Raw genomic sequence first — 26,059 nt, forward strand, 5'->3', positions numbered from 1 at the left:
AACAATGAAAAGCAATAAAGAGTATATCAATGTTACTAGTTTGATAGGACTGAATTAAGGATGACTTTTTGACATCATGTCAAATCTCTCTTATTTGATACTGTGTTATTCACATAAAGTCTTGTTAGGAGAAAAAGTTACTCTACCATGATGCCAACCTGTAAATATTTGACATTGGAGTCTCACAGAAACCCTCTAAGGGCAGTGAATGTGTACCATCGGCAGTATTGCATTTGAGACAACAGGGAATTAATCGAGAATGACACCCGTAGAGACCACTGGCTGCTAAGAAGGATACGATCAGTGCCGGGAAACAGCACTGCACCTTTTATCATTTCTCCCATGATGCACCCTACCGACCACATGTCAACTGAAAACAAAAATGAAATGAACATAAACAAGAACACAGGAATAGAACAACAAATAAATGAAAACAGTGGGCTACCCATGCCACAGAGCAACAGTCTGCCCTTTCACTGACTGACTGAGAGGCCAGTCTCATAATCATCAGTGTTTTAGAACAGTGAAAAGGGGAGAACAGACTGCCAAGGCCTTTTCTGCCATCTTACTGAACTAGCAATGCTACCCAATGCTACCTAACACATGAATATTAATATTACTTAGCAATTATAATTCAACGATTAATTTTGTTTCTTATTTAAAAGGTCTAATTTGCATTCATCTACTAGAATACTACTGATTTTTATTGTAAATTATTCTAGACAGTATTAATATGGGAAACATGCAAACCAGTTTCCTTTTTATCTTTTTGTATACGTATTTTAAAAACCAATAGAGAAAAGCTGAGCTGCCGGCAACCTCAAAAGTGTTTCCTTTATAAAACACATTTTTACTCTTATTGATAAAGATGAATTAAGTTTCCAGAAGTGAAATGCCAGTTCAAGAATGAATGTTTTGGAATATGCCGGCTCAGTTTCATTGACTCTCACCAAAGGAGCATGTTTCTGAACAGGAAGCCTTGTCTTAGTCTCATAAACATGGTTGCTGTACAATGGTAAGAAATGCTGGCTTTCCAAATGGGATGGTTAGACGTGAAAAAAACAACATGACCAAAGAGCTGACACTTCTCCTGAGACTGAGAATCAAAAGAAATCTGGAATTCAAGGTGAAATTACAATGGTCTCTCTGCTATTGCCAGGTATCATCCAGAACTTAAAACCAGGAAGCCAGGCCAGAGTGGAACTCAGGGAGAGGCAAAATGGGGAAGGGTGAAGCAAGAAAATGAAATCTCTCTCTTGAACTCTACTTGGTTACTCACTTGTTCTTGCTGAAAAGTCAGAAAGAGAGGTCATTCTTGTGGGGGGGGGAAAAACTAGAATAATAAGGGATGTTGAGGGCGAGCAAATAGGGAAAGGCATTAAGATAGCAGCACAATATCATTTTTCTGCACTTACTTTTCAAATTACATCTTGTAATTTGGCAGTGACCTTAAAGAATTCCTCATGAGATTCTTTCCAATGTGAAAATCTCACTCAGGTTAAACCCAAAGTTTCCATTGTTTGATTTAATACCTAAACAAAGTGATCACTGCAAAGAAATGGTTACAGCTTTGAAGGTGATGAGCATACCCAGAGAAGCAAATGTGTTTTGCTTTCATTTTAGGAAAGCAAGTGACATGCAAAAATAGCAGGGAAAGATAGAGCAAACAGTTGTGCATCCCTTCATTATTAATGTGTGTGCAATTTCAGGCAAAATCTGTCTCACAAGAGGCTGGTATTGTGAGAATCCTTGATTAAAGGAAAAAAGAAAAAAATCTCTGAAAACATATTTATTTTTAAATCGCAAGTATTCTTATCATACCGTCCAAAGTGACCAGACTGACTAAGTTGCTATTTACAGTGTATCTGTCTTTTTGTAGATATTGTGGAAGAGATAGACAAAAAATATAGAGAGCTAATAACTCAATATGCAGTGTTTTCTCTTGCCTGTCTTCATTCAAACATTTAGGAAAAAACTGTTTCTGTCATGAACCTATCTGGGACTTCGAAAACATCTATTTCTAGTTCTTACTTAGCACAAAAATACATTCTTCAATATCTCTGGCAGATACCTATCTTTTTCTGCTGCAGAACCAACTCCACTGCGTAATATTGGCCAAGTTACTTCTCTCTGAACCTCAAATTTTATCCCCTAAAATGTCAATGATAAATAATACTTATAATGTAGAATTTTTTAAAGTAGTTAAAAGGATTATGCCTGGCAAAGATCCCTGCACATTGCCTAGTATATAGTAAGTCCTCAATAAATATTAGTTATGTGTCATCATGTATTAAATACATATATATTAAAATTCTATATAGGAATTAAATATATGTGAGAAAGGTTTGTTATACATTTATGTAATTATATGTTTATATATATTTAAGAAATCTTTCCCATGATGAAAACTCACCACTCATTAGGTAATTCATTTTATTGTTGAAACTGCTAATACTTAGAAAGACGTCCTACATATTGAATCACAGGAATTACTCTGTTTCCTCATCCAAATAACATTAAAAATGTGTGAATATAACCTGTAATCCTGAACCATTCCTCTCCTACAACTGGACAATTTTATCTTTCAGACTAAAATCACTTTTTTTTTTTTTTTTACTGTGCTTCACGTATGGCTTTAAACAACAGCATCAACAATAACAGACGGCCTAAATGGAATCCTAGTCCCTATGGTGCTTTAATCCCAATTGGTTCTAGGCCATTGTTGGTTTAATAACTGGTATATCTCCCAGTCCTCTTTTGTGTGGTTCTGTGGGATACTGAAATTCCAAAGTAAAATGAGAACATTCTATGAAATTTATCTTCATGGTCACAACTCAAAATAGACTTAATAGATCACAAATCTTTTGCATAAAAAATAATATGGAAGCATAAACTCAGATCTGAACTTCAGATGTACAAATTGAATTCCATTTTCTTTATTTGAATGTATATTTCTGGGTGATAATACCCTGGAAACCTTTCTAATTTCCATTTTAACTTTACTCACCATTCACTATTCCTAGAGAGTATCCATTCTTACGTCAACTAAGTGCTAAGCCTTGTGCCTGGAAATGATAAGCTTTGTCATCTTGAATTATAAGAGTGGAATATATGCACAAAAATTTATGTGGATTTTTATGTACTCAAGATAGGACTGTTCAAGATAAAGCCATTATATCAAATTTTATGAATTTGACATCCCAACCAACAGGAAATAGGTAATAAAAGATTTGATACTAAATCTTCTTGGGCAAGGAGTTGGAAGTAGTGGTAAGCCTTCTCTCTACTAATACATATGCTAGTACATATACATACCAACATAATATATATTAGTATATATTAATAATATCTCTATATTTCTGTTTATCAAGGTGAAACTAGATTATTTTATGAAATTTTCAAGATAATGCAGTGAATACTGATTGTGCATAGATTTTGAATTTATTAGCAAATTCGATCACCATTGGAAACTGGATTCTGTGCTCTCTGAGACAATGTGATACAGCATTTGGGTCTCCATAGAGTTCTGCATACTAATGCTGCCCAAGTAGAATTCTGGCAGTTTTTATGATTTTGATTCATCACATCCTCCCTCTCCTCATCAGTATTCCCACAGGAAGAGAGTAAATTCATTTGCAATTGTAACACTCAGATACTGAGTCACTTTTTTTTAGGGGAAATGTTAAGTAAGCTTTGGTGTTACTAAAATACGGTTATCAATTTTCTGAGTGAGGACCTCTGAAAATCTCATATTATTTGTCAGAAATTAGCTAAGACTAAATTGTCCTTTTTCTACTTCTAGCCAATAATATAGGCCCTGGTGTTTAAATCTAAATAAATAAAGCACCATATGGCTATTTTCATACTCTTTCTAATGGCTTGGATCATGATCCGTGACTAAGTAATTTTTGGATTACATGAACTTCTATCCAGCAACTTGGAAAATGTTTCCTATCTAGGAGATTATGTGGCTCTTTTAACACAATTTCTGAAACTACACTGCCTTTCTCTTTAACACACCTAATTATGCTGTTATTTAGCACAGGATTTAGAGAATGTGCTTTCATAGATTTTCTTTCAATGAATACCTCAAAGTACAATAGCAAGAAGATTTAATATAGTTTTCTAAAATGAGAACATTTCTTTGAAATTTTTATGTTTCAAAAATAATACATTTATTTTAAACTTTAGTTCAAAGATGGAATTATAAGACTACCTATATGTATAAATAAAATAAGAATGTACATATTTTGCACATGTATATCTAAGTAGAAAAATAAACAATTCATGGAACAGAATGCTAAATATTCTAATGACAGGAAACCAGAGAAAAATTTTCTTCTTGAGTCTACCTATTAAATTTGCTTTTACTTCTTTACAATCTCAGAATCTCCAGTTCCCATTCTAATGAATCATGTCTCACTCATATTTTCATAAAATAATAATAGAAAAGTAGTAGGCAAACAATGGTAAAAATATATTCTTTTAAACAAATTCAAGAAATAATAAATAATTTTATTTCTAAAAATATGTTTGTGATTATCTGCAATTTGCTTATAGATATGAAAAAATACCTACTGAATTTTTACATCCCAACTTTATTTAAAGCCGTAAATTTTATATCATTTGAGATAACTACATATTGCCTCAATGCTGAGGAACAAACTTTGACTATATAGTAAGGTATTAGTTGCAAAAGTTTATTAGGAAGTAAGCAAGGTTATTTCAAAGAGGTAAGAAGGATTAAGAAATATCTCTGTAATAGATGGATATAACAATCTTTACCCACCAATTTTTGTTTATTTTACTTTTATCCTTCCTAATTTTCATATTTAAGATTTAAAAAGATAAGGCATTCAGTTGTTTTCTTTATTTCTTCAAATATATTTTTGGAAAACCATTCACATATTCCTTAATACCCTGGCTCCCTGGCAAGCTTATATGTTAATATTCTTCATTCTAATCGAAATCTCTTGTTCTTCAGAGGGAAAGGCAAGAGGCGGTGTTGCAGCAGTCCAACTGCCCGCTTTAATTAGAGATACTATACTTGAGGTCTGGAATTTTCAAATGAGTATGGCGTGCCTGTCTTTAACGTCACCCATGTCCAGAGAACTCTGGCCAAGAACTCTAGGTGAAGGAACATTACAGGGTTTGCTCAAAGAAGGTCCTGACATTTAAAGTAGAATGGAAAAAACAAAGGTTGAAGAATGCAGGCTAAGAAAAGAGCTTATGAAAAGTACACTGGTATTACAGGAGCCCTTGGTAATCAAGAAGGTGGCATGCCCTGGCTGAGGTTGGAGGTGGGTGGAGGGCATGAGTAACTGGAGAGTTCTTAGAAAAAAACTTCTAAGAAAGCATTGTAAAAACTGCTTTACTGCAAATTTTAACGGAAAGAACAAAACATGAGTGAAAGTTAAAGTCAAGTCATTGATTTATCTCTTCTTTGGACTATGTAAAGAAAATAATGAACTTGGCGTATTTACTACTTTCTAACTTGAAAGTCAGCATGGGTCTAAGAATTTTTAATAATACAACACACCATGTTATGTCAACATATATGCTATGAAATGTGCATTACAGAAATGTGGCTGTGCAACTTCACACTGAGTATTGATTGAGAGGTTTCTTTTACTGTCTAAAATGTGTTATACCCCAAAGGCAAAAGCATAAAGAAAGTAATTTCTACTTTTGAACAAAATCAGTACATTTAAATATGAATGTAGAGAATAATATTGTTCAAATCAGCTACATTAGGTATATAATGGATCTCCAAAGTATAAACAAGTAATGTAAAGTAAATTTTCCTAAGTAGTCATATGAAATTTGATGGTGAAAATGGAACTTCACACTATAGATACCAAAGGAACATGGAACTAACAGTGATTCAAGACTTTAAGATTGGCTGTAAATAAGAGGCTGCCATTTGGTTATCTCATGTTCTAGACCAGCACTGTCCAAAAGAAAAATGATAGTCATAAATGCAAATCATATCTGTAATTTTAAGTTTAATATCCACATTAAAAAGAGTAAGAAATGGGTAATCTTAATTTTAACAACATATGTACTTAACCCAATACATTCAAAATATTATCATTTTAAGCATAATCAATTAAAATTATTAATGATATATTTTATATGTTTTTTTAAATATCTTAGAAATCTTGTATGCATATTACACATACAATACATCTCAACTCAAACTAGCTGTAATTTAAAGTGCTGAAATGCCACATGCAGCTAGTAGTATACCTCAGTGGGCAGTGAAGTTCTAGAATATGTCATTACTCTTACATTACTAGTAGAATTTAGAGAATATCTCATTAATATCCAGCAGAATGGATAAATGCCTAAATTCATGTTCATTATAGTGTCAACTTTTTATTGAGCCAACTTTTTGAACTATTGGTCTTTTCTTCTACTTAAATAAAAACCATAATCTTTCCTACATAATAAAAGACTTCCTTAATAGAGCTTTCTTATCAATCAAATAGAATGGTTAATAAGAGTTGTGGACCATATGTCCATTGTCAATTTCCAAAAAATTCATATGTAATCAATATTCTAAATTCAATCCTGAATTATTATTGCTAAAGTTGTCAAATATTGTTGTAATTAGATTTGCACTAGCGTTTGTTAGCAAGGTACCTCTGTATTTATGAAAGTACATTCTCATATTAATATGTAAACATTACTATCTATATGCTATAAACCCAAACGTGTGCCTTTATTAGAGAGTGAACTTTTGGCCATTTAAGAAATATACCAGCTCATCTATTAATTCTAAATCATGGATGGTTCTCCAAGAAATTGTTGATGGAATCTATGACAGGGCTCAGTGGTAGAACTCAAATCAACACTGCTTTATAAAATTCTAAATTTGGTTGGAAAAACAAGTATCTATGCTTATGTCACATCTCCAAATCAAGTGAGACAACCCTAAACTCACCTGACCTCCAGCAATTTGAATAATTACAATTATTTGAGGAGGATACGCTATATGACCTATTAAAGATTCGATATAGTGTCAAGAGTAATTTAAATCAATGAAACCATAGATAGAAGCTTAGGATGTCCGCAAGGAGAATGCCTCAATGTTGCAGAAGCATAAAATAGTTTTAGAATGGAGATGGAAAATGACTTGGAAATAGTGACTTCTTTTGCTAGTTATAAAAATAAATATATTTTACTCATTTGGGGTCTAGTGGCCTCTGTTATTAAAGGAAAAGACAGCATTCCTATTTTGAGTTACAGGCAAGAAAATAATTTAAGAAGAAAAAAGCCCATTGAGTATTTAATGAAAAGAAATCATTGTGGTAGGTAATTTTCAGTACTGGTCAGATTATAGAAATCATCACTTTTTTTATTATAATGACACCACTTACCCAACTCTTTGCTTCTATCTTTACTCTCCTTGTAAAATCATTATGTGTTTAAAGGGAGAGAGAACAAAACAGGAAAAGCTGTAGCAAAAGGCACAAGGATACAGTCCCTTCCTGGAAAGAGGATTTTGTGGCGAACCATTTCTCCCATAATGCATCCCACAGACCATATATCCACTAGAACAGGAGAGAGAGGGTAGTGAAGAAAAGGGAGGAAAGTAAAGTTAACTAAGGTAATTGACTTCTGAAGGAGGAAGAAAAAGAACAGTTTGATTAGAAGGTACAATTTCCACCTCCCACCAAAAGCTGGCCAAAAAATGAATTAAAACCAGCACTACGCTATTACATTAACAGTGTCTAGTATGAGAACTCAAATTAACATTTAAACAATTGCTTTATTGGTGCCTTAGATTGCCTCAGTAGTGCCACAAAGTGGTGATACCCGGGACATGGAAAAGCAGCTAAACCAAAATACCTTGTGACAGGTGACTGAGGAGTTTTTGATGTCATTTGCTGGATGCAGAAAAAGCAATATTAACCTGTAGGGCTGGCTGTTCCCACTTCTATTCTATTCATTTACATGTAATAGGGCAACAAGAGACCACCTTTATTTATTTATTTATTTTGGGGTCCAAAATAAGGTACATTGAACCAAATCCAAGAAACTAGGAAATGACTGGGACTAGAGTTTGCAGGCAGAAAAATTGGAATCCCTGGTATTTGGGACTTAGCTTTTCCTTCAGAAGTTATCTTTGTAAATAAACATCAGTTTTAGTTTCTATTTGAAATATTTCAAGAAAAAAAGATATATGATGAATTAGCACACGTATAAAGATGTCATCTGGAAGTAAAGTGAAAAAAAAGTATTAAAGGTGTTAAAAAATTGTTATAGACATATATTTATTTCCAAATTGTCACACTCGTTAGGCAAACATGCTCTACCTTCTACCGACCTTTACCCCTTCCAACTGGCTTTTGATTAAGGACAAAGGGGACTCTGGGGCAGAAACATTAGGCTGAATTGCTCCGTGGGGAAGGCAGGCAGGGTTAGGTGCACAGGACGGCGGGGCATGCCTGAAGTGGGAGCAAGCAGGTGCTTCTGCATGATGACCTTCCTCCCGTTGCTGGGAGACCAGCACAGGGGTGCCGGGCGTGCCCCCTCCACAGACTACAGAAGCCAAAACACCCAGACAGCAACTTGCAACTCCTTCTAGGGAGGGAAGGAGGAGGGATTTTTAACACCAAAGCCAAACTAGGCAAATTCAGGTACCTCCCTTCCGGTCCCCTGTACATTCTTGATTCTTGACTTTTCTTTGTTTCCCCTTTGACTTTTTAAAAATACATTCTCTTGTGGAGAATGTGTATAAATATCTTCTTTTCTGAATAAATTAGATGTGGGAGGAGGGCTTGATATATCTCTTCTGAGTCAAAAGGTACCAGAACTTTGACACTGCCCACCAAGGTGAACCTGCCCTTAAGAGCTGACTTCTTCCCTTCTTCTGTTCAAATGCACAGAAGTATTGTCTGTCTTCTAATCTGGAAGTACACAAAGAAGTTTCTGTAAACTTCAGTGGCCGGGGAAGTTTCATAAAATACCCTCCCTGTAGCACCTGTACATAAAAATATTCTGATTATTTTTATAGAATTTATAAAAATATTCTGCTAGGAACTAAATAGAATATAAAAATAAATATGAAAGGTACTTTGAGTACATATATACAATCCTACTTTAAAACCATTTTAACTCCTAACTATATTGTATATGTTTTTTAATATACTGGCTCATTACTTATAAGAAATATTCTCATCAAAATAACTTATTGCAATGTTTTCTAACAGGTGTTTAATGAATTAATTTTAATTACTAAAATCCAACTGTAATATATTTTGAAGATTCTTTCCATACCCTTTCTTTTAAAGTGTTCACAAATATTAGATTCTCCTTATGAAAGCAGTAGTATCAAATTTAATATTTCCCCTCTTACGGTTTTTGGAATTTATAAAGATTTACTAGGCAATTGCTACTCTAAATATTACTTACAGAGCAGCTTAAAGTACTAAAGAAATTCTTATTCAACTCAAATAATTTAGATTATTTCAAATTGACTATTTAGTGTTTATGAAGGTTCTCACGCCAAAGATTTGTGGCATCTTTTTAGCTCTCTTTCCCTAGGACTAGAGTCATCAATCTATGACACGACATAGAAGCCGAACGGTTAAATGCAACAGATAGATTCCTTCCTGTTTTCACACTCACTGAGCTGAGCTGCAACCCAAATGGCAATGTTTCTCCGTAGCTGCAGCGTGTGTGCTAATCAGTATCCACTTGACTGTTTCATCAGACTCCATTTACAGTTCTTTTTAGCTTTTAGCATTTTAGTGCTCTTCCAGCAAAGCTTACTTCTCAGAAACATTCTTCATATTTTTAATGAGTGATTCTTACCAGTAGTATTTAAAAAAACTCTGAATATGAAAGCTGGCAGCCCTGTTATTTAAAAGAACCACATACATTACAGAGAACATGAGTCTTGGCTATGTAAAACGTGCACCCACTTTACACGTGGTACTGGATGGTGCCGCCCAGGGGCGTCCCTACCGTTCTCCTTGTAGCCCATTCCCAGGATGACTTCGGGGGCTCTGTAATAACGCGTCACCACGTACGGAGTCATCATGAAGCTTGTGCCTGCCGTCCTGGCCAGCCCAAAGTCCAGGATTTTCAATGTGCAATCAGACTTGACTACAATGTTACTTGGTTTTAAATCCTGCCAGTGGGAACAGGGAAGACATTAAAAAGCCAGTGTCAAATGGAACATGTGATTCATCGACTCCATCAACAAAACAGCCTTGCAATAGCACTGACGGGGTCCCCCCCGGCCTGCAAATTCCTACACGAGGCAACTGATGACTGCTACAAAGAAGGTAACAGTTAGTTTTTGCATTTTTTTTTAATATGCCCAGAAAGCTTTTTAAACCCAGAAGAGAATTGTATTAACATTTTTACAATTTAGGCTCATTTTGGGAAAAGAAAACAATAGAAAAACATTTAAAATATATATAAAAATAGAAAACATGTCATTTATTGTCATCTGTTGGGTTTCTCCTGGGAGAAATATGAATCTTTCATTTATGTTTCATTTCTAGGTCTGACAGAAGAACAGTTTAGGGCAGCTGTCTATGGAAATGAATTGTCTTATTCCAACAGCATGCATGACCTCTGCCAATCAAGGAGCTACAAAGCATGAGGCTTGTCAGAAGCTGCCTCCCAGTGAGCTGAAACATAACATTAAACAAGATCAACTACAGTACAGATAGAACTTCCTTCTACATACCAGTGAACTACGTGCTAATCCTGTTATCAAAGAAATGAGGAAGTATATTGTATTTGACCAAGACCCGAGCATAAAGAAAATACTCTGCAGTTGCTCTTTCTCTTCTCTGAAAGCATCTTAATTAGAATTCTGGAGCAGGTGTTCTTACCCTGTGAATAATTCCAGCAGAGTGGAGGTGCTTAATGCCACACAGCATTTGGTACAGCAGGTAAGACATTCGCTCATGGTCTAATTCCATCTGAATCACCTGACATAAGTTGGCATCCATCAGTTCCATTACTAAGTAACTAGAAGGTAAATCCACAATGTTAGTTCCAGGCCACAAGATCTATGAAGTCCTCCAATTTAGTCATCATCCTCACCTAACTTTGTAAGTCTTCTGAACTTCCCAGCTCTGCCTTTGACTGAAGCAAGAATATGAAAAATTTCCAAGTATTGCATGTGTGTTAGCTATAGTAACTCTACCACCAGGTTGCTAATAGAAGCAGCATTTATTAGCATGTGGTTGACACTCATGTATTTTTTACCTTCATCTTGCTCTCACTTTTCCCTGTATACCCTTGACACTTTCCTGAGTATTATGATTACAGGCAAGAAAAAAACTCTGAATCATTTCTCCCATTAAATTCAACATAGCTGTGCTAAAGAAGATAATGTGGAAGGGAATCACTTCCTCTCCTCTGCTTATCATCACTATGCTTCTAGGTAGACTCTTTTTGCGCAGAATCAAAGGCACCACAAAAATGGAAATAAAGAATAAAGATAATTTTATCATGTCACTTTTATCACTATTTCTCGAGATGAACTGACTCATTCTAGAAAACTCGTGGAATCAATTAATGATAATACATAAATAAGCTTTCTCTGACTGAGCCAAGAACATGGAACAGTGACGTACATTGAGCCATAGGCCAGAATGGGGCAGACATGTCTTTCTATTAATTGGAAGTAACAGCACAAGCAGAATCTTCTCCACTTATGATTGGGTCCCTGTCGTTTGATCCCAGCTCTTACCTACCTTTGTTCTCTACAAGGGATTTCATCTATTTGTGTGTGTGTGTGTGCATGTCATTTTCCCTAGAGCTATCTGAGTGCTGTGCTCTTCCTTCCTTCGTGAGTTTTGTTACTTACACATCTTGGAACTCCTCCAGCGTTTTCTGGGGTGTGAAGACATTTAATAAACTAATAATCTGGAAGAGAGAGAGAGTGGAAGGGACAGAAGAAAGAGAGAAAGAAAAAGAGAGAGAATGAATTATTTTAAAAGTATATTTAAGCATTTATTTTCCTACTTAACAAGAACTTTGTAGAGAGTGATGATAGCTATTATATTTGACAATAATTTGATGTATAATAAAATTGTTTATATTTTTATTAAAATAAAATTTAATTTATAATGTATTATATATTTATATGTCACAAAATATATTTAATATGTTTATTATAATTTATTTATTAATAATAGGCATTATTAAAATAATCAATTCTCTCCATTTATCCTTGCTAAGAAGAACTGGGGTAGAGAAAGAATTCTAGGAATTGCCGGGCAGAACAGCATGATGTCTGCCCTGGAGAATTACATCAACCGAGCTCTTGCTGTTATTACTTCTGATAGGGGAATGATTGTGGGAACCCTGAGAGGTTTTGACCAGACCATTAATTTGATTTTGGATGAAAGCCATGAACAAGTACTCAGCTCTTCACAGGGAGTAGAGCAAGCGGTACTAGGATTGTACATTTCAGTGGTGACAATGTTGCAGTTCATTGGAGAAACTGATGAAGAGACAGATTCTGCGCTTCCTCTCTAAACTCTGTAGCGCGCTCAAGAAAAACTACATACTTGGACATCTATAAATCTTTGTACAGAAACTGATTAGTCTGAGGATGACGTGTGGAGTTTTTATGAACGTGTAACTGTGGATTTTGACTTCATATTGATTCGTTGTAATTTGTAAATTAAAACATTTCTATGTCTTATTGAAAAAAACTTTTTTATTGCCTAACTCATAAATTTGGCATCTTGGTTTTCTTTTTCTATGAAATAGAGTGAAAAATCTCATAATCATTTTGAAAACTTAGAAAAAAATCAGTGCTTTCTGATATTTTAATATTTTTGGAAAACTAGCGGAAAAGAGAAATTTATGTGCTATACAAATCAAGCATACAAATCACAACAATAGTACAGGATATATATGTTTCTTTCCCTGGTTTTGAGAAAGCCACAGGAAGGTAAATCCCATTTTCTGCAGTTATCCGAATCATCGGCATTTATCCCACTGCTCTGGTGGTGGCTTGCCCAGTGCTTTGAAAGTAGCTCCCCAGTTACTTAGAGGCATAGGTAGAGTAAAACTGTGTTTGGTTGAAAAAAGGAAAAATGCTGAAAAAGTTTTAATAGATTGGGCCAAAAATTGAAACTTGAATATTAAGCATGACTGGGAAAGGTAGGATTGCTGGGGAGGATATTGTTAAAATCTTTGGATGCCCATTAGGTTAGATATGAACGAAATATTAATACTGAATTTTACAGACAGTATATAATCTGGAAACATTGATTCCATGTAGTCTTAAAAGCCATTGCAGCTTTTAATTTTGAAGAATTGGGGAATTTCTAGTATTAAAGGAGGTTTGATTGTTTCTAAGTGTTGAATAAATAAATTAAGTTTATTTTGAAAAAAAATAAAAAAGAATTCCCTAGGCCTTTGCCTGTGATTGAAAGAGCTGAGACTCTGAAGGGGAGAAAGTCCCATAATGGTCGACCCAGCTGAGTTCCAAGGAGAAACAGCTCTTGATGATCCTGATCTGAAGTGCTTTGCGAACATGTAATTGCATCTTCGCCCGACCCTATGAACAACAAGATGCCAATACACAATGTGTACACGGAACAGTGGGAGGCCAGCACCAGACTACAGCTAAAACAAAAAGGAGATAACACGATGAATAAAGACCTTCACCTGCTAGTAATTAAATTTAAATTATAAAGAAATGTAGCATATTGTTCTGTAGGGAGGGGATTTGATTTGTTTTTTGGTTTTGTTTTGTTTTGTTTCTTTTTTAAAAAACATGCTCTCTGATTAATTTGGTTTCCTAACAGGGAAATATCTATAAAGCTCAGCCCTTCCATATCATATGGTTTTTAGATGATTTTTAAGCAGAAAGCTACCACGAGGACCATGAAATCAAATTTAGCATACAGGCAGGATAAACAATCTTAAGAGGTAGAAATTGCAAAGTAAAGAAAGCCTTTCCTACTCAACTGGGACACATTTTTTTTTTCTCCAATCTCACAACCTCCCACTGCCAAGGTTTAAAAATAACAAAACTCACGTTTTTATGGTTCACGCACTTCATGAGGACCAGCTCCCGGTACGCTCTCTTGGCGTGTGTTTGGTTCTGAAAGGGTCTGCTGAGCTTCTTAATGGCCACATTTCTGTCAAGGACAGCATCGTACGCAGCACTGCAGAGAGCCAAGAGCAACCCAGAATTAAAAACAAAGGATCCCTTAGAAGTGCTGCCTACCCAACTAAGGATGTGGGTAAAGAAAATACTATTTTGGAATCCTACTCATATTCTGTCTCTTCAGGTCACACGCCAATCAGACTGTAAGTAAAGATATGAATGACTTGCAAAAAAAAAAAATTCCACTTAATGGGAGAAGAAAGAAGAGAAGGGCTAGAAGGAGGAAGAGGAAGAATGGGAGATCTCGCCAAAAGTACAGCATATAATTGCATCAGCGAGTGGGAGGAAAACAGAAGAAAGAAAAGTGCTCAAATTTCCCACTGGCCAAGTGACTGTGACAAATCATTTATTCTCTTTGGGCTTGAGTTTCAAATCTATTAATATATGATATTTAGGTTTTCTCTGGCTACAAAATTCCATTGTTCTTTGGTTATTTTAAATGGACATTTATTCTTTTCTCATTCACAAGGACCGGTTTTTAAGATGTGACGTTAATTGCTATGAAAGCACAGGTGGTTGATGATCAAAATGCACTCATTAACAGTAACAAAGCTCAAAATACAAAATGCAATCAGAGGGAATTTCAGAAACATAAATAACTGCATTTAAATACAAAGACAAAAATAAATGCTTCTAACATTTGAAGCTTTCCAAATTGTTTGAGAATGATAATTTACCATGCTTTGAAAAAGCAATCTAAACATATGGCACTATTCTCTTGTACTCGGAATACATGGGTCTGGAGGTCACATGAGAAAGTGAGAGGGGTGCCTCTTGCCATCATACCCAATGATGCACTCACAAAATGTTTGTTCCCCATCTCTGTGATTTTGAGTTTCCAAGTCCAGCTTCTATAGTTTGAGCAGCATTGTTTGTGCAACATGTAGTTGAGCGTTGTCTTGCAAGAGGATTGGTGTGTCTCTGTTGACCAATCTCTGCTAGTTAATCGCAAGCATCCTCATCATTTCATGCAGTTGGTTGCAGTAGACATCTGCTGTAATCCACAGACCAGGTTTCATGAAGCTGTGGTGGATAATACCAGTGCTGGACACCAAACAGACCCCATTTGCTTTTTCTGATGGATATTCAGTTTTGGACTGTGTTTCGGTACTTCATCTTTATCCAATCGTTGTGTGAAACACTTGTGATTGTCAAAAAGAATCCATTTTTCATCACACATAACAGTGTAGAAATGATTCACCTTTATGTCATGGCAGCAAAGAAAGGCAAGCTTCAAGATGATTTCTCTTCTGATGCTCATTGAATTCACGCAGTACCCATGTATCCAGCTTCTTTACCTTGCCCATTTGTTTCAAATAGTCCAATATTGTTGGGATAGTAACATCAAACCTTGCTGCTAATTCATGCGTAGGTTGAGATGAATTCACTTCCACTACAGCTTTCAGCTCATCATTATCCACCTTGGTCTCAGGTTACCCACATGGCTCATTTTCAAGATTAAAATCATCAGAACAGAACTTCTCAAACCATCAATGTACTGTGTGTTCATTACTCACATCCTTCCCAAACACTTCATTGATATTCTGAGCTGTCTGTGCAGCACTGGTTCCACTATGGAACTCACATTTGAAAGTAACATGAATTTTTTACTTATCCATGGTTTCACAAAAATTGCTCTAAAAAAATTTGAAAGATAATCACAAGCCAAACTGTGCTCTTAAAAGAATGAGGATGTACCTTCACAATAAAAATAAAACAAGAAGTGTTCAAAGCAAAATGTCAGAGATACCAGCTGTCTAACCTAGTACTTTAGGAAACAGGACATTTCATACTTAATAGCCTAATAACCACCACCACCAGCCCCCAAGTAGGTCCAGATATCCAGGTAGCCAGACAGACCGGTACACCCATATTGTGATTGCCAGAGACTATAGCCAGTTAGCAATCTGATCAGAGTCTCCTTGGGCTGAATCTGTCCTCTGCAGGCAACATTCTACTAACCAGGCTCTCTTTCAGAACATGTATGTAGGAATATTGCTCACATTTTGTCAGCCTGACTGTAACATTTCTCATGATTTAATAAATCAGCATCTGATTTTATATGTGAGATGTTAGTGAGGCTTCTCTATGTGAGTCTGAGTCCCTGAGATACTGACCAGATCATGCAAGGTAGTGGGACATCCTCCCTACCTCCTGTGGAGTAACTGAGAAAATGTCACTCTCTGGGGGTTCTTGGTAGGCAAATGACTGGCCAATTTCTCCTAGAAATGTGACATTCTCCCTCCCTCTAGTACCTCCTCCTTAAAGCAATTTTAGGTATGAATCTCAGCTCTGCTGCTCACTAGGTATGTAGTTATGGGCAAGTCATTTACACTTTCTGGCATCTGTTTCCTCATATTTAAAATGGAGATAATAACAACCTGACAAGATTGCTGAAAGGAGTAAAAGAGTTAATAATGCATCTATAGGGCCTCACCTAGAGTTAGCACTCAGTAAATGGTGGCTATTGCTATTTTTAAATTCAATGTTCTTTCCAGATTCATTATGTAATGTAGGGCAGACTAAATTCCTACAGCATATGCAACAATTGGACATCTATGTACTAATCACCAGTTTTTAGTCTTTCTACTGATTATAAATCCCTTCAACTGTACCAACTTCTTGACCACATTTTTCAAGTTTGTCTCATGATACCATAAAACATAGCGAAAGAAGGCAAAAGCTTTGTTAAAAATCTAGATACGTTATAGCCATACGGTTCTCTGACTTACCACTTTAATAAGCTATCTGATATGATGTGTTTTTAACGAACCCCCTAATCCCAGTGATCATTGCGTATTATCTTAATGGCTCACAGGGTATTTTTTTCTAACCAACACAAGGAATAATGTGAAGTTCAAAGGTGTCTCTTATAATCCCTTTCTTCCTTCTAAGGAAAATAAGAACTTTTGCCTATCTGCAGTCGGGTGGAACACTGTGGTTTGGCTCACTGAACTTCCATTTGACTCCATTATGTCATTCCTTCCCGTGTTAGAGAGACTTCAGAGTTAAGTGTCCAACTCCCAGGGCTTTTGCAGCTTAGCACGCTGGATTCCAATAAGGTCCTGCGGGTGTATCTATGAGAGATTTGTAAGGCAGAAGTGAGGACGGTCGTCATCTTCTGGCATTTCTTGTTTGATAAGCAAGGTCTTATGGAGATAAGAAGTTTTCTTTTGAAGCAATGATTCATGTCATTCTCCAGATTCCTGGTGAGAAGATGAGTGAAGCAGAGGCAGCCGTGGACTCCAGGGTCCAGTCCCCAGTTGGCAGCACGATGGTAGAGCAGTGGCAGAAGCAACAAGTGCGCGGTTCCCGGGCTATGATTCCCTAATCACAGCTTTGGTTGTACGTTCTGGAAATCTGGTGGTTTTAGGACACTTTCACAAGTGGGAGCTCCTTGGTGATTCAGCTCTCTGGTGTCTGGGAGTCATTCCAGAAGACTCAGACTAGAGCCCACTCCTCCAGCCCTTCCAGTGATTTTGCAGGCACCCATTTACCGTATTAAATCTCTGCCTGTTTGAAATGTTTCTGTCTCCTGCCATGGACCCTGGCTGACACTACAATCTTTCCAATTTTCTGCAATCCCTCAGTGATTACGGGCAGCAGTTTAGCAAATACATCTGCAAATTGGCATCACTGATGCTGTACAGTCACAAATTATGTCTGAAACTTTTCCATTACTCTTGAATCATCTTTTTTTCCCCTAAGTGTCTTGGGGGGGGGAGGAAATCTTACTTTTTTCCCAGCAATTTTTTCTTTCTTTTATCTTTATGAAGATAAAAACAGAGATAAATCTTTATGAAGACGTGCCGGGAACTTTCTAGCCATTTTATTCAAGACTGTCTAGCAACTTCTTAACATATAGTACTAACACACCTCCACTTCGACCAGCTCTGTTCTGAAAAGAACGATATAGCCTTCTGTGGTTATGCTCCTATCATTTTTGATGATGCTACAAAGCTATGTTTACCTCCTTGCATGTATTTATATGCACACAAACACACGCATACACTGGCAGATCCCTGCAGCCAAGTCTTGTTCTCAACATATTTATTAGCTATTTTTTTCTTCATACAATCACACACAACCTCTTACACAAATGTTTTTCCACCTAAATCATAATCATTGACTTGGTATTTTTTCTTATCCCCCTTCCGTTTCACATTTAAAATGTTCTTGATCATATTAATATGTTTGTGGGGGGAAAATCCCTAGGCATGATGAGAACTTTATCTCTTAAGCAACAAAAAAAATCTCAATGGAGCATCTTAAACATCTTAAGCCATAGCCCAGCAAGCCACATTCTGTCCTGACATTGTACCCTTCATTGCTGTTTCCATAATCCCGCAATCTCACTTGACCTTTCCAAAGGCTGGGACCGGAAACCGAGAGAACCGTGTTGTTGAACCTGCTTCTGCCTCAGGGCTTTGCAGTTGCTCCTCTTTCTGCCGGGAATGTTCTTCTTGCATCCTCACTAGGCTGACCCCATTTTTTTTATTCAGGTTTCAGCCCAAATATCATCTCCGCAGAGAGGCCTTCCTTCATCACCCAGTCAAAAGTTAACAGTTGACATGTTGGTTAATTATTTTGTCATTGCATGGTTTGGTTGTATCGGTTTGGTTACCTTTGGTAGGGATGCTTTGATTATAAGTGATAGAATTCTGACTAATAACAAGTAATAAAAATATTCATTATATCCTATAACAGAAACTCTGGAAGTAGGCTCACCCAGGTTTCAGGGATACATTACGACTTTTGTGGGCCCCAGGCACTTTTATCTTCTGGTTTTCTGCAAATTGGTTCTCAGCAAGTTGGTGACAAGAAGCCAATAATAGAATAACTCCGTTAGTGCCTCAAAGGGCAGTGCTGTAGGTGCTGTGATGCACAGAGATTCCCAATAAGGAATAGAGGGTTTATTGCCCCAGATCCTGGGACTGCTGCTGGCAGGCAGCCCCTTAGCCGTTAGTCCTCTTTGAGGATGATCTCAGCTGAAAAGAGCAGCCTAAGCCACGGTTACACCCTCTGCACAGGCAGCCTCATTCAGTGACTGCTGAACGTGGGATTATAGCAGCCCGGCCAGTTCATGCCAACTCGGAACAGATGGCCAGGCTCAATCCATCTCCAGAACTCTCAATGAGCTCGGCGGAGCCGTCCACTGCGACTGCATTGCAGCTGAATTTCTGCCTCTATGTTCTTCCCTCTTTTTCCATAGGCATTGACCCCTTAAACACTCTAGAATAAATCTCCTCCATGAAATTACCATCTCAAAGTGTACTTCCTGGGGAATACTATGTTTGACAAGCAGTAACTCATGGCCAAAGACAGCAACATGCTGTGGAGTTCACCTGGATGCTTCTCTAAGCAAAAGACTGGACCCAATTGTGCATAAAGGTGGCTTGACTCCAAGCTCAGCATCAAGGGAAGCCATTTCATTTACAATCCAACTAACCTAGATGACCCAGCATAGTTACAGAGTTTTCAATCAAAACCACTTTGAACTTGACGGGCAACAGAGTTGAAGCAGGGGCAACAAGTAGGGCTCAGAGCCAAGTGCTCAAAGACGGCAGCAGAGGCAGCACCTCTTCCAAACACTAGAACACGAACTAGTACTTTATTATAGCCCTTCAGCAAACTAGTCCTGCAAAATCCACAAAGCTGCTAGGCTGCCATTTGATAGGATAAGTTGAAACTTGGAAAATTATAATTTGGCTTGATTTGAAATATACGAGGGGCATAGAGACTGATCAGTCTTGCTACAAAATGTAGAGGGACATCCTTGCTACACTGATTTATTCTGTGGCATAAATCTATAATTAAATACTTTTTTGTGGTTTTTATTCAAAATATTAAGGGGGCACAAATGTTTTTGTTACATGGATACCTTTTATAATATTTAAGTCAGGGCTATTAGTGTGCGCATCACCCAAATAGCACTCATTGTACCTGGTAGGTAGGGCTTTTACTCGTATCCTCCTCCTCCTCCTGCCTTCTTGATTTCCAATGACATTTACATCTCTTTGTGCCCATGTGTGCTCATCAATTAGTTCCCAATTATTAGAGTGTCCATATGGTGTTTGTTTTTCCCTTCCTGAGACACTACTTCACTTAGTTCAAAATGTTGACACTGAAGATAGATTACTTATTTTTCCAATGATAACACAAATACAAAACTTTTGCAGAGTAAAATCATACTAGAACCAATGTTCTTACCACACTAACAAATCTATGGAGTAGAAATGGACTTTGACTTGGTTGTGGTACAAATATAACTCATGTTGCGTCCAAATAAATTGCAATATTCTGCAAATCAAAATAGAGGTGTAGGTGCCAAGATTTACAAATATTTACAAATATATACACAATTAGAATAAATTTATTGCAAAATTTTGGAGACAAAGCTGATGTTGAATCAAAAAAATAAAGACACTTCAGCATGGCAATTGGCATTTTCTTGGCAACCCTCATAATTCTGATTGAAGAACAACTTTTTACAAGCAATCTTCTAAATTTTGGATGCTCTTCTTGCAAAACCACACAGAAATGTTTAATCATAGTATTTAATAAATGGAGCACCCCAATACCTCAGCTCTTGAAACATTTAAGGAATAGCTATTGTTATAAACAAAACTTGCAACTAGGACCACACTAGAATGTGATGGAAGGGACTGAAGCAAGAAAGTAACTGGATAAATCAAATGAAATAATGACTTTTCAAAGAGAGGATGAGATTTAGTTTTGAAATTCCATAACTATGCTTTAGAACTGATTAGATCCATTAAGTGGTCTACAGGAACTACAAACTCACATAGGGCATACAATCGTGATAAGAATAAACTTCATCGCCCAGCCCATGGGCCTACTTTTCCTTCCCGTAAGCCCGGCCAGCACAGTGTTTCCTACTTTACGATTGTCCTCCACTAGCCTGACATCTGATGTAGCACCGCTAATTATGCCTGACTCCCAACATCTCTTGCCTCTGAAAAATGGATGTTCGCTAATGTTTATGCCCTGGATTTCTTTCCTTTGTTACCGCTCTTTTCCTCTTTGTCTACTATTTATCTTTTCTTTTTTTTGTTTCCTCTACTCAGTCACTATTTAAGCTGACATTTATGAAATTGAACTCTATTTCTGCAGCAGTTTATTTGTACCATAATCGTGATATATTTATCATATATTGCCTTTTATTGCATTTTTTTTTCTATCCTCAAAGTTGTTGTGTTCTTTAATGGCCAAAATCCTGAAGGATTTAGCTCTGTATTCCCTACATGTTTGTTGCATGAAATAATATTGGTTATTGCTAAATGTTTTATTTCCAGAGCTTTAAATATTTTAGAAAAAGAGCATTGTAGGAGCTAAAAGACAAAAGCTTAAATAATCTAAGCAACATCTATTAACTTAATGCTGTGTTACTCAAGATGCCAAGATTTTATCTGTACCTAAGATCTCCTTCACAGAAGTCCTGACTTATATATACAACTGTCTACTAAACACCTCTAACTGCATGTCTTAGAAATATCTCAAAATTAATTTGCCCCACACTGAACGAACCTTTGATTTGTCTCTTTAACCTTAAATTGCCCTTCTCCAATCTTTCCCTTAAATACCTATTGGTTCAATCAAGTACAGAAGTCTTCTTCGTTTTCCTCCTCTCGTCCCCTCCCCATATCCAATCCATGAAGAACTGTTTTTACCTCCAGGGTATATTTTCAAATTGGTCTGCTTTACTCTCAGTCTATTTCTACCTCCATTCGTCACTCCAGGGACTGCCCCTTATTATATAATATATATATCATATATATTATATATCTCTTTGCATTAATCCTTGCTTCCCTCCAACCCATACCTCACAATCTTTAGAGGGTCTCTTCTAAATTAGACTATTCCTGCCATATTATTTTGTGTCTGAGAACTCTGCTTCTTATATACATAGCCCTTGTTAAGAAAATGTCTTATTCACAGCATGAATAAAATAACTAATAGAATGCACCTCATAAATTTGTTAGGAGAATTATATTAGCTTAATTTTTAACAACTCATCCCATTTCTTGATTGGAAGTCCCATGAGGGCAGGGGCCACATTGATCTTGCTCACTTTTGAATCAAGAGCATAGTACAGTGTCTGGCATATAGTTGGCCCCAGATGAATAAATTGTTAAACAAGTAAACTAACTGATGATTGAAATACTCCTAATGGTAGAGGAGAGTGAATTTATAGTTATTAGATTTCTATAAACATGACTCAAATAGCCTCTCAATGTTTTTGAAGTTATGTGCTTCCTTAAAATTCCTGTAAAATTTGTATTGTAATCCCATGTATATATCTCCATGCTTATTTTAATACAAAATCTCATTTATCCACAACCTTTCATCTTCTCATGAAATTTGGGTTCCGGGAAGGCTTGCCATGTTTATCTCATGGCTTTGAGTGCTCCTGGCACACTGTGTCTACACCTCCCTTGTGGGGCCCCCACCCTGAGGCACAAAGACTTCAGTTTGAAAACTGGAAGATTAATAGACTGTTTCCTTTTTACTAAAATTTGACTAGCATATTCTATACAACCATAATATGACTATATTTTCTTCCACCAGTAAATATTTTCCAAATATCAAGTAATTTACCCCATTCATTTCAGCAGAGATCAACTAAATTCATTCTCATATTGATAATCATCAATGTAAAGCTTAGGTAAACCTAAATTGTAAAGACAATTGTTGACTCTAGATCAAAAAAGAACTATAAGGAGGCAATCTTGATTTTATTGTAGTATTACTAAAATAATCTTAGAAACTGGAGTTTGTTTTTAAAGTTCTCATACTTTGCATATATTAGCAACTTAATACTCACTAAAACCGCATGAAATAAGTATTATTATAATCTTGTCCTTGTTCTTTTTACTATTCCTGCAACTTTCCTGTGTTTGAAATTACTTAGAAATAAAAGGTAAATATTTATATTATGTATATATAGGTGCACAACACATATTGAAAAAATTAAAATATAACTGATATCATTGCATTGTGACACTGTGAGATTTTTAATTTCCCTTTGGTTTTTCCAGGACTTAGGATTTCCTATAATTTTTGTTATCTTTATTATTAAAGCAAAAACTATAAATGTTTGCAAGCCATTCCACTAAGACAGCAGCATCATTCTCATTACAGTGAATGCTGCAAATTGTAAACAAGAAAATTCCTACATGCCTTTCTGATTCTAATTTTACAGTTAATTCATTCTTTTATTCAGTTATACATTTGCTCAACAAAGAGTTAAGTAATATTTATTTAGATAATTGAGAGAGCTGATAACAAAAATCATTTCATGTTAATAACTAGAACTTGCACTTATTTTCTGGAAAGATATTAACATTAACTTGCTGTATTTTTACAGAAACTTGACAAGCTAGTAGAGATAAGGAAACTGAGGCACAGAATTGGTTAAGTAATGTGCTCATGAAACAATTAGTGCACAGGCAGAGTTTTCTCCTGTTGCAGCTTTATACAAGCTTTTTTGTGTTTGTAAAAGAAAAAAAAATTGAGCTTGCAGAAAATATTAAAAACCAAAAGCTTAGAAAAATCACAAAATTGTTTCAACAAGACCAATGTCTGAGAAACATGGTAAAACCAGATAAATGGCAAGTAAATTCTGCTATTGTTAGTTGGTTTTTGTTTATTTTAAATAAACGTAAAGATTGTTCAGCCAAGATTTGGTCTATATAGTAGTCTTCTCACATAAGCTACTTCCTTAAGTATTTTAAACCACTGAAAATTGGCACTTTGAGACCACACATTGGAATTTCTTTGCACAATTATCTAAAAAGTACCATTCACACCAATCAAATACTTGAGTATTGATTTTACTCCTAAATGCAAATCCTCCTCTTGCACTCTCCACCTTTCTTCCTGTTGCTTGGTGTCATTAACAACCAGTGTACTGACCCTAAATGGATTTCCTGAGCAGCTGGTTTTAACAGCCCTCCCCACAGCATCCTGCTTTTGCGGTTTTGTGTGCTCAGTTTAGGAACACAACAGGAAACACTAATAAGCACGAAAATGGAAAGGAGGTTTATTTATGTATTCTTTTGTGATGCAGCCTAAGTTTAGAGAAAGGTCAGAATGCACCACACTCATTTTAACAATAATAAAAATTGCCTTCTCACCAATGTTCTTCCTTGGCATTGGCAAAAATGAAAACGTGTATGGGTGTGTGTGTGTGCACATGTGCATGTGTGTGTATGTATTTTTATTAACCCATCTTATTCTAGGACACCAGAACTGCTACATACGTGAAATCACTTGAACACTTAAATTCTGTGTCCTCTGGGAACATAAAAATTATACCTCTTTTTGTCTCTTTGCTAAGCATTACAGGGAAATGGAATTCTACTGTATGTTTCTTTTTAATTTGAACTAATACTTTTGAAAACCAAGTTCATTTCAGATTTTTGTGAGCTATCTCTTCATTCATTCATCAAAAATTTGCTGGTATTCTACAATGTCTCTCTCTCTTTTTTTTTTCACTTATTGGATATTTTTATTTGGATAAAAGACTTCATAGAAGGTTAAATTTAAATGTTAATAAATTGTGTCATGTTACAGAATCAAGCAAGAACTTGCTATATTTATTGTAGTAGGTACAGAACAGTACAAATTAAGTCTCTTGTACTCAAAGAATTGTAACATATTGAGAAATACAGAATAGATTAAAATCGAAGTATTAGGTCAAAACGAGAAAATACCAGATTCTGATGGAAAAATCTAGCTTTAAGGAAAAATGGAGAATGGCAAAGAACAATTGCTGGAGAAATGTTCTTGAGGTGATGAAATGAAGGGGGATCTAGTCACAAGTGTAAGATTGACTTATGCAGGATAAAACGCTTTGGGACATAGCCTCAGCAAGGAAACAAAATTAAATGGGTTCAGATGTTAGTCTGTAGGTAAATGTGGCGGTGGTACAGAGCGTACGGTATTCATTTCTGAGGGCTTTTAGTTTTGCTGTGAAACGGGAAGTAAGATCATCAGATCCTGAGAAAGAGGATGGGGAAAAAGGTGTTGGAGTTTTAAGGGAAGAGGGGAAGGGATGAAATTGTCACCTGACACAGGAGGAAGGTAAACAGACTAGGGATCCTGGACAGTGACATAAAGGCTCACTTACTCTTGCTGGTCTGAAATTTAGGAGAGACCAGACAAAGTAAATGTTTTTCTCCAGGCCTCGTCAACTATCCTAGAACTGAGGAGTTGGATTTAACTACCATTTGAGTTTTGCTGGGAAAGAAGAGGGGAAGATAGTGAAAGTTCATACATGGGATCGATTATAATATGAGGCATAACATCTGAACTGTGTAAGGAGGAAAATGAGTACACAAGGATAGACAAGAACAGAAAAATGATGGCAGATTGTAGATTCTGGTAGGGTTGAAGGATTATTGAAAATAAAGTACTAATATCAAATCAAATGCATCACTTCTAGAAACAAAATTTTCAAGCTATTGAGATAGTTAGCTTCATTTCAATAGTTGAAAAACATATACCAATGAGATGTTTTACTTGTTTTGTGTTTACTGTCTAGCTAACAGGCCTACAGGAAGTTTAGGAATCAAGGAGAAGTATAGAAAATAGTAAACATGAAGAATTATCGCTCAGAATGTGGGATTGACTTTGACGATTTAATAAAACCCAAACTGCACTTGAAGACTAATACACCAAGTTTTGAAAAGCACAGTTAGGAAAAGACCTACTTAGCTAGGGATTTATCTTGGGATCTGTAATAGTTGCTGTATTTTTTACAACAAGAAATATAATTCTCCCCTAGTTTTTATCATAAACTACAGCTTTCCTGAAAATTTAAGATAGAAAACAAAAAGAAAAACTAGAGGTCCCACGAGTTTATGATGAAATTAT

At 36.1% G+C, this 26,059-nt stretch overlaps 1 protein-coding gene across 12 annotated transcripts in view; it reads right to left on the bottom strand.

The window, feature by feature from the left end:
• Positions 1-26,059, bottom strand: part of MAPK10 (mitogen-activated protein kinase 10) — a 263,304-nt gene that overhangs the window by 33,434 nt on the left and 203,811 nt on the right. For 7 of the 12 annotated variants that reach the window (XM_045536763.1, XM_045536761.1, XM_045536759.1 and 4 more), the window contains 5 exons: positions 14,030-14,159; positions 11,840-11,898; positions 10,857-10,995; positions 9,976-10,141; positions 7,485-7,556 (listed from right to left, as the gene is read on the bottom strand). In XM_045536763.1, the coding sequence (XP_045392719.1) occupies positions 7,485-7,556; positions 9,976-10,141; positions 10,857-10,995; positions 11,840-11,898; positions 14,030-14,159 (566 nt within the window). Of the gene's footprint in view, positions 1-298; positions 371-7,484; positions 7,557-8,188; positions 8,221-8,323; positions 8,916-9,975; positions 10,142-10,856; positions 10,996-11,839; positions 11,899-14,029; positions 14,160-26,059 lie in introns of those variants that run through there. The other 5 variants (XM_045536760.1, XM_045536770.1, XM_045536766.1 and 2 more) reach the window with 4 other exon arrangements.

Source organism: Lemur catta, chromosome 24 (genome assembly GCF_020740605.2).
Source record: "Lemur catta isolate mLemCat1 chromosome 24, mLemCat1.pri, whole genome shotgun sequence".
Lineage (NCBI taxonomy): Eukaryota > Metazoa > Chordata > Mammalia > Primates > Lemuridae > Lemur > Lemur catta.